Below are 9,352 nucleotides of genomic sequence, written 5' to 3' on the forward strand. Positions count from 1 at the left end.
GAAACTATGGTAATTTGTGTCCAACTTGGTCACAGGCCTGTCTTGCATCTGTGTAACTTAAAAATGTTACTTAATCTATCATGAGCCATGGTGAGAGCTGTTTGCCTGCCCGTCAGGAAGGGTCATTCGTTTGGAGTGCAAGGGCATGCTTTTCCCTGGTGTTCATGGTGATTTTTATGACTGTTCTGCAGAAGGGTTTACTGAGCCCGTTACAGTCCCACTGAACAGAATAAAATGAGGAAGGAAAATCATAGTTTTTGTCTGTTACTGTTTTTAACCAGAGACTAAATGGTGTTTGCTTTGAAAATCTAGGAAAAGAAGATTTATTACTTAAACAAGGACAAGCGTTTGCTGGGGAATCACAGGTAATAAATATGTTGCTGCTTGAGAGAGTTCTAAGATATTTATGCTTGGGAAAGCTAAATGTAATTATAAATGTATATGAACCATTGCTTTGGAGTACAACATTTCCCATAGCACCCGCTTGGTTGCGTTTATTTTTAAGTGCTGGTGCCCTCTAGAGCTACACGTGTGACATAGCTCCGAGTGCTGTGACACTGCTGGGTGGTCTGTGGTGAGCATCCTTACAACTCAATCCCACTGCCGGATCAACAGCCAGTGTAAAGGGCAATTGGTTTTCACCTCCATAATTCTTTTTGTCTACTTTTAATTCAGTTAGAATTCAGGAAACTTGATTTTTCGTGCCAGCTCTACAGCAATTTCCTGACAACTTTGGTGGCTGATAGCTAGCTACCTTGTAAAGCAACCATTCAGTTATAAACTAGATCCATCAGACCCTGACAGTGAGTCATATATGACAGGGACTGGTCCTAACTGCCAAGCTGTTCTTACACTTGAGTAATGCTTTTGGAGGTGAGTGATGGCTGGAAATAAAACTGTACATCCTGGGCTCTCTGACTGGATTTCACTGATAGGTATTTCTGATGTTCTGCTGCTAACACAGAAAATCCAGTCATGTCTGCTGTGTTTCACATGAGGTTATCCCTGTGGTCTTAGGATTTCTTTATCTTTAACTGAAGTTTAAAATGATGTGTAATTCTTAACATAAAAAGAAAGGGAAAAAGGGGAGGGGGGAGTGTGCAAAAAGCCAACCAACCCAAAACCTAAACCATGTCGTAGGGAGGAATTAAGTGGCTTTAAGCTAGTCTAAGCCTAGCTTCCAGCCTCCCTAACAGCTACATAGTGCTTTCTGTCCCTTGGAACATGAACAAGTGATGGGTGGTAGTGCAAACCACCTAACAGGAGGTCAGAGCTGCATTGTGAGAGATCCATTCCTGGATGGTAAATTACATGAGTGTGTTCCTCAGTGTTTTTAGAGAGAAGCTTCCATCAACTGTGACAGTGTCTGGTCTAATTCCTTTTAGTATTATTATCCCATGCTTGAGGGCCAGGGGAAATCTCTTCATAAGTGAATTTCTTCTAGCAGATGAGTGAATAAATATGAAGAATATAAGAAGGAAAAGGAAATGAATACACTGTACCTGCACTTTAGTGTCAGTGGGTCTGATGGTTGGGAAATGGTAATGTAGAGCTCTTTTAAAGATTTTCACTGTTAAAAGCTGAAACACACGTGTTCTGTAATATGGGCAAGAATAGAGGAGTGTGTTCCTAAGGAAAAAAGAAATCTCAGACCTGTTTTATGCTCCTGTCACCATGGGTTTAAGACAGTTATGTACGTGGCTTGTCAAACCTGTAAACGTGTATCCGCTTTGTGCCAATTCATCTTCAGTCCAGGTCTATGCTGAGACCCCTGGAGCTCTCCCTGCCTAACCAATCACCCACTTCAGAGAAGGAAGCTTTAAAGAAGGAACTTGACAACGTGAGGACCTGCTATGGTGCCGCAAAGGAAGAAATCAACAAATTGCAGCGAGAGCTGTCTCACAAGGTATCGGAGTGTAAAGCTTTGGCATCAGAGTGTGAAAGAACCAAGGCGGAATCTGACGGACAGATAAAACAGCTGGAAGATGCTTTAAAAGATGTGCAGAAAAGAATGTTTGACTCGGAAGGCAAAGTTAAGCAGATGCAGACGCACTTTCTTGCTCTGAAAGATCACCTGACTAACGAAGCTGCTTTGGGAAACAGTAAGCTAACAGAGGAGCTGAAGGAGCAGTTGAAAGAAATGAAAGGCAAGTATGAGGGAGCCTCTGCTGAAGTGGGAAAACTGAGGAACCAGATTAAGCAGAACGAATTGCTGGTGGCGGAATTCAAGAGAGATGAAGGCAAGCTAGTGGAGGAAAATAAAAGGTTGCAGAAGGAACTTGTGAAGTTGGAGATGGAACGAGATAAAAGGGGAAGAAATGTCATGGAGTTAGAAGGGCAGCTCAAAGAAACAGCGGCCAAGTTGGCCCACTCGGTAACTTCAGAGACATTTGAAAACATGAAGAGTTTGTTATCGAACGAAGTGAATGTGAAAGCAAAGAGGTTAGCAGAGATGGAAGGAGAGCATGGAAAACTGCAGGCAGAGGTGCTGTTCCTGAAGAGGGAATGCGAGAGTCAGAAGGCGAAACTGGCTCAGCACGTAAAGCCAGAGGAGCACGAACAGATGAGGAGGGGGTTTGAGAAGAAAAATGAAGAGCTTGGGAAGGCGGTTTCTGAATTGTCACAGAAGAACCAGGCTCTGCAGAAGGAACTTGAAAGATTGCAGGCTGATAACAAGGTATTTAAGCAACAAATCCAAATGCTAAAAACTGAACTGAAAAGCCAGAGTGTGCCTTTAAAAATCCACGAGGAACTGAAGAAAACAAATGATGTGGCTGTCAGTGACCTGACCAGAAAGCTTTTTGAACTGACAAAGAAGTACAATGAAAGCAAAGCAGAAGCTGAAAAGTTGCTGGCAGAGAAGAACAACTTAAATGAGAACATGAGCCACTTCCAAGCTGTGTACCTATCTCCAGAGCAGCACAAAAGAGAGGTGGAAGCTTTAAAATGTAGCGGTATCGAGCTGGAAAAGCAGCTTGCTGAGCTTCAGAAAAAATACGATGCAGAGCAAGACAAAGTGTGCAAGCTGGTCTCTGAAAACACAGCCCTGAGAGAGACTCCTGGGGATCAGTATGTGTTGGCTACAACCCATGAAGAGGTTAAAACAGCCTTGAATAACACCCTTGAAAAAACCAACAAGGAGCTGTCAGATCTGAAGGGAAAAATGGAAGAGGTAAAGCAAGAATTCCAGAGGGTGAATGAAGAAAATGGAACCTTGAAAAATAAGGTGAAACTCGTACAGAACCAACTGCAAACAGAGTGTATAAGTTTAAAAGACCATGAAAGTGCAGTGACTGCTTTAAAGAAAAGCATGCAAGAGCTTCAGGAGAACAACGCTGCAATTAGGGCTGAGTGTAAGAGGGGTCAAGAAGAAATTTTACAGTTGCATGCAGAAATTGAAGCCCAGAAGAAGGAACTTGACACAATTCAGGAGTGCATTAAGTCCAAATATGCCCCAGTTGCCTCCTTTGAAGACAGAGAACAAAGCTTTGAAGCCACAGTGAAAGAGCTAAAAGCACAGTTGGAGGAACAGGCGCAGAAGTACAGAGAAATCGAGGAGGAAAACCTGAAGTGCAAAGAGGAGAATGAGAAGCTCAGAACCGGTGTTCTGTCCATCCAGAGCGACTTGCAGCAGAACTATATCCTGGCTGAGAAATCCCATGAAATGGAGAAAATGTTCACAAGCAAAATGGAGGAGCTGAATAAGCAATTGAGGGACTTGCTGCAGAAATACACAGGTGAAAAAGAAAAGGATGAGCTGCAGGAGAGCACCGAGCAGCCCATGACCGCTCAGGCTGGGCATCTTTCAGCAGAGCAGATTGAAGCCTTGAAGAATGCTCTTGGCCACACTATAGAGGATCTGAGGGAAGCCCTCAGAAGTAAGAAGGAATGTTACGACAAAGAAACACTAAAAGTAGGACAGCTGCAGCAGGAGTTGTCAGGTCTGAAAGAATCTTCAATCCCTTTGGTAGAATATACACAAATGAAGGAAATGTTAGAACAGGAAATTGTAGCAATGAAAACCAGCTTGAGAGAAAAGGAAGAAGAAAACCAAGTGAAGAGCAAGGAAATCTCGAAGCTGCAGTCTGAGGTGCAGCTTACTCAACAAGCTTTAACAGACCTGCAGAGGAAAGAAGTGATTGACATGTCGGAATACGAATCCATGAAGAGTACTCTGGAGGCCCAGATTAACAGCATAGCTGAAAGCTTGTCCAATATGAATAGAAAGTATGAGGAAGCATGTGAGGAGGCTTTGCAAGCTAAAAAGAGTGAGCTTTCTTTAAAGGATGAAAAGGAATTGCTGCAGTTACGGAGCTGCAGTATTGAGCAAGAAATCAAAGACCAGAAAGAAAGGTGTGATAAATCATTGACAACAATTATGGACTTGCAGAAGAGAATACAGGAATCTGCAAAGCAGGTGGAAGCCAAGGATAACAAGGTGGGATATGGCAGTTAAGCTCTGGATGCTTTCAGTTTAGGGGTAAGAAACTAGACAGCAAATGCAGCTACTTCAGTGTTCAAGCATGACTTTCTGTGCTGAGCATTAAGTACATGGTGATGCGGGTGTATCTGATGGTGGTCTGAATACCTAAATGGGGCCAAAAAGAAGGCTGGAGAGGGGCTTTGGACAAAGGCCTGTAGGGACAGGCCAAGGGGAATGGCTTGAACCTGCCCGAGGGGAGACTGAGCTGAGCTCTTAGGCAGAAGCTCTTCCCTGTGAGGGTGCTGAGGCTCTGGCACAGGGTGCCCAGAGAAGCTGTGGCTGCCCCATCCCTGGCAGTGCTCAAGGCCAGGTTGGCCACAGGGGCTTGGAGCAAGCTGCTCCAGTGGAAGGGGTCCCTGCCCGTGGCAGGGGTTGGAGCTGGAGGCGCTTTAAGGTCCCTTCCAACACAAACCAGTCTGGGATTCATCAGACTTCAAAAAGTGTTAAAAAATACTGTTTTTTATAAGTGATACATCCTTAAATGAGGTTTTTTTTTTGTGCCTTTTTTTAAAGATTACGGAGTTGCTTAATGATGTGGAGCGGTTAAAACAAGCTCTTAATGGCTTGTCTCAACTTACGTACACCACTGGGATTCCCTCAAAGAGGCAGAACCAGCAGGTTGAAGTGCTCCAGAACCAGGTGAAAACGCTGCAGCAGCAGCTTGCTGTAAGTAATCCTGATCTCATGATTTTTATTCTTTTTTTTTTTTCCCCCTGCTTGCTTCTTTGTAAATCTTCTGCTTCTTTCTCCCCATCGGAGTTGCAACAATTGGGAACTTTTCCAGGTAAAAAAAGAGACAGACAGTTGGGAATCTGTGCTCACGAGCTACGCTGCTGTAGTGCGTGCCAAGAGCGTTTCTATATGCAAGTTCCATGCTTGTATTTTCTTACAAAACCCACCAGCCATGTATATTCTCACTGCAAAAGAATGTGAGGTGGTCCTTCCTTAATGGATTTGATTCCATGTTCCCTTGCCTGCAAACGCAGAAGAGTATTGCTTATCATTAAGTGTACTAACAGTAAATGGGAATACTTCAAGTGCTGCGACTGTCACAAACACGTTTGTGGCCCCTGTGACTTCAGTAAAGCTCATAATTAAAGCTGTGTATGTGAGCAAGGTTAGCTGTAAATCTGTGCAGAAGCAAGCTGTGTCTTTAACAGTATTTGTGAGGTTGACCTCACGAATGAGGCGAAGCATTCTTAAATTGGGTGGTTTAAAACAAACAGCTGTTGCTGTTGGTGAAACAGGTTTTCACCCTGGCACCTGTGCTTACCACACTAGATCAGCCTGCCTCTGCCAGCCTTCAGCAAAACTGCTTTGCTGCAAATCAGCAGTAACAAAAGTAAAGCAGTGACTTTCTTCTTGATTAATGGAGGGGGTACAGCTAACTTTAACCTTGGTATTCTGCTTCGGCTAGTCTGTAAGCGCACAAATCCAAGCTCACAAAGTTGGAAATAGGCAAGAGTAAATGTTAAAAGAACTCAAAGACTTCACCTCTTCTTCCTCTCTCCTTTTTATAGGATGCTAAAAGGCAGCATCAAGAGGTAGTTTCTGTTTATCGGACACATCTTCTCAGTGCTGTACAGGTATGATAGTCCCAGGGTCACATTGGTTTACTGTCATCTCAGCATAAGAGGTTCTTGAGACCCACTTCTAGCTGCCATACTGGAAGACCTCAAATGTCTTCAAGTACCTGTTTTGATGTTGAGAGTTTTAATTTGGAATGGATGGATCCAACAAAAGCAAACACACCCCACAGCTCTAGACTTGGGCCATCTTATTACAGTTTGTCTATGTGTAAATCTGTATAACCATAACCTGCTTTGAAGGGGGGTGGTGTCTGGTGATGTGAGCCTGTTATTTAGTTCTGCATCATCCCAGGTAATGCTGGAGACAAGTACAGTAGAAGCTGGAAACCTAGTGCAGGCTTACCCAGTGGCTCTCACTGAACAAAGAGCTGATCAACTCATTCCAGTCTTATGGCTCCAAATACTTGAGCATGCAAGAGAGGGAGTGCTACCACAGCAGCAGGCTGTGGAGTCCAGAGGGTAGGAACAGTAATTTCTTCCCCACATCATATTTTCGTGAAGGAAACTGCTGTCAAAGAGGCAGCTCCTTCTTATTTGAGGGGAAAAATAACAGGATTCCAAAAGTACTGCAGATTTTCCCAGTGAGTGGTGAAAATACAGCAATGATTTAAGTCTTTTGGGTAATTTTGAAGAATCTCCTAATGTTAGTGATGGATAGTTGACACTTTATGGGATTTTAATTGTTCTTTTAACTGTTTACTTGCTCCAGGGTCACATGGATGAAGATGTCCAAGCTGCTTTACTACAGATCATTCGGATGAGGCAGGGACTTGTTTGCTGACATGTTAGTGCTGTTGCTCATGAAGGCTGCTGCATTGTAGGAGTGCTGTGGTTATGGGAATGATAACCTTCATGAGGTTTATATAGTTATGATGATATAGCTGCAATTAGGACCTCCAAATAAGAAACAGCTTACAAAGCTGAAACATTTTCTTCATATAAAATGGTAAAACAGGGCTACTGAGTTTGAGATCTGACACTTGTTAGATTAATAAAAGATGCAGAACATCTTTTAAAGCTGGTATACAAGCTGACTGTCAAAATGATGACATGGTAGTTAAATTCTTTTAATGTCTGATTGACCACTTATTAAAGCAGGGCCTATACCCATAAACCTGTTTATCCCAGAACTTGAACTCTCATGGTTAAAGCATAAACTGGCTTCAAATGAGTTTGGCTGAGTATTGTAGCTGTATATCTCCTTTAATGATTAAGAGAAAGTGGCTATTTTGTCACATAAGCTGATCAGGACATACTACAACATGTTTAGTGAGTCAGCTGCAAAGGTAAAGAAAAGGTGTTTAGGTCTATGTTGTAACTTGGCTGGCCAAGTTACAGGCTTTATGTTTAAATACAAGCGTAAGCTGTAGTGCCTTTTGCTTATTGCAACATTTAAAATCAGGTTTTCCATCAAAACACTAACTTTTATGTTTGCCTCCTCCCCCAGGATTTTTCAGGAATGCTTTGTAATATTGATTTCTGTAGGCTAAAGCATTGGGACTGGAGTGGCACGGTTTGTAGAGCAGCATTTTGAGCTAAACTCAATAGTCCTGCTCCTGTATAATTTCATTCTTCATTAGGCCTACGGGTGTAGACTGAGCAGCTCCTGAAGCTGCACACTAGCCAATTCAGGTATTGGATTTTCAAACACTATCTCATGGAAGTTTAAGGTATTTTCCTCTTAGCTGTAAATTGTGTACTATAATCTTATTTATGGGCAAAGATGCAAATAGTAATGGTTAATCGAAGGAGAATTTTGATCCATTTGGAATCTACCTATTAAGCCAGACAGGGCTTTGTTTTTAACTGAAGGATGATGTTCCCATAAGTGAGTTTTATGAAAGAAAACATGAAATTTGGGACTATTGAAAGGAAGTAATTGAAGATGAGCCTGGTAAGGTATGTGGTTCTAATAGAGCAAAGAGCATTACAGGCTGTTGGTGGTTGTGTTAACTTCAGTCTGTGGTTGAAAGCATTTGCTTATAACCAGCAAGTTAGGAACCTGGCATCCTGATGCAGAAGAGAGAAACCTCCTCTTCCATGTTCCTGAGAAGTGAAGACCTAAGTCAGAGCGTGGAGTTCTCTGCTTCATGGTGGCTGAGCTTCCCACCAAGCCGTGGGCTTAGGTCCCATTGTTTTAGTAGTGTTATGTTTGTTTCCTTTTTTATCCCTTTTTGGGCAGAGTCTTGAGGAACTGAAGAGACAACTGCCACATGGAGGAGGATGCAGACATAGGGATGAATGTGCAGGGCAGTTTTTATTATATAAATACACTTAATATATTTACTAACTATGTGTCTGTAGTTAAACAGATCTACTGCTGCTTTCCTTTAATTTCTTAGAGGACTATTACAGAAAACATCTCAGTATATGTGTTACTTTTTAGCCAAATTCTTTTACGGTTGCATTACTTGAAACTCTTATTTAGAGAGCCTTTGTTTTGATATACTAACTCGGCGTATTTTGATATTGTACGGTCCTTCTCGAGGGAGTTCTATCTATGTTTTTCTAAATTTCTCCCTTCCTACATCATCAATAAAATGTTTTCTTCTTTTTCTTATTGTAGTGCTCAGTTTTGTAGAAGGTAAAGAAATGTAGTCTGGGTAGTGGAGGGTCTTGAACTCACTTGAGTGCTCCCAAATACCAGGTAACACATCTGGGGTTTAGATGTCCACTGTGGGTTTATTGGGTTTTTCTATCTATTTCCAGAGTTCCAGAGTTTCATAGTTTCACAGAATCCCGGGTTGAAGGGACCTCAAGGACCATCTGGTCCAACCTTTCCAGGCACAGCATGACCCAGACTGGATGTCCCAGCTGTACCCTGTGCAGCTGAGCCTTAACAGTGTCCAACACTGGCGAGTCACCACTTCCCTGTGGAGATTATTCCAATGGTGGTTGTTCTCAGTGTGAAGCTGTGAACTTTGCATGGAGGTGAAGGTAAAGCCTGGGCTGTGAAGTTCCCATGGCAGTGATAATCCATGTGCTTGGTAAAATCACTCATGAGGCTTCTCCTCCCCAGTGAAGCAGCTTTCAATACTTGTGCATTCATGGACAAGCGTCACTGATAATGGAAGGAAGAGGGGAGAGGGCACAAGAACTCCAAATGTGAATGAAATGCATCTAAGAGGTTTGGGGGATTTTGGGAGCTGCTTCTTGCCCCAGTAAAGCAGCGTCAATAAGGTAACGCAGCCCATAACTGATTGTTGGCACAATGTTCCTATTATGCAACAGCACTTTTTATAGCGAATATGGGACTTCTTTTCAGGTTTGGAGTAGCAGC

At 42.7% G+C, this 9,352-nt stretch overlaps 1 protein-coding gene across 1 annotated transcript in view; it reads left to right on the forward strand.

Annotated features, from left to right (window-relative positions):
• Positions 1-8,628, forward strand: part of UACA (uveal autoantigen with coiled-coil domains and ankyrin repeats) — a 31,520-nt gene extending 22,892 nt beyond the window's left edge. The window contains exons 15-19 of the mRNA XM_065688356.1: positions 313-365; positions 1,751-4,438; positions 4,997-5,149; positions 6,004-6,069; positions 6,782-8,628. Coding sequence (XP_065544428.1) covers positions 313-365; positions 1,751-4,438; positions 4,997-5,149; positions 6,004-6,069; positions 6,782-6,853 — 3,032 coding nt within the window. The 3' untranslated portion in view covers positions 6,854-8,628. The remainder of the gene's footprint in view (positions 1-312; positions 366-1,750; positions 4,439-4,996; positions 5,150-6,003; positions 6,070-6,781) is intronic.
• The last annotated feature ends 724 nt before the right edge of the window (positions 8,629-9,352 follow it).

Source organism: Lathamus discolor, chromosome 8, assembly GCF_037157495.1.
Source record: "Lathamus discolor isolate bLatDis1 chromosome 8, bLatDis1.hap1, whole genome shotgun sequence".
In the NCBI taxonomy this organism is placed as follows: domain Eukaryota; kingdom Metazoa; phylum Chordata; class Aves; order Psittaciformes; family Psittacidae; genus Lathamus; species Lathamus discolor.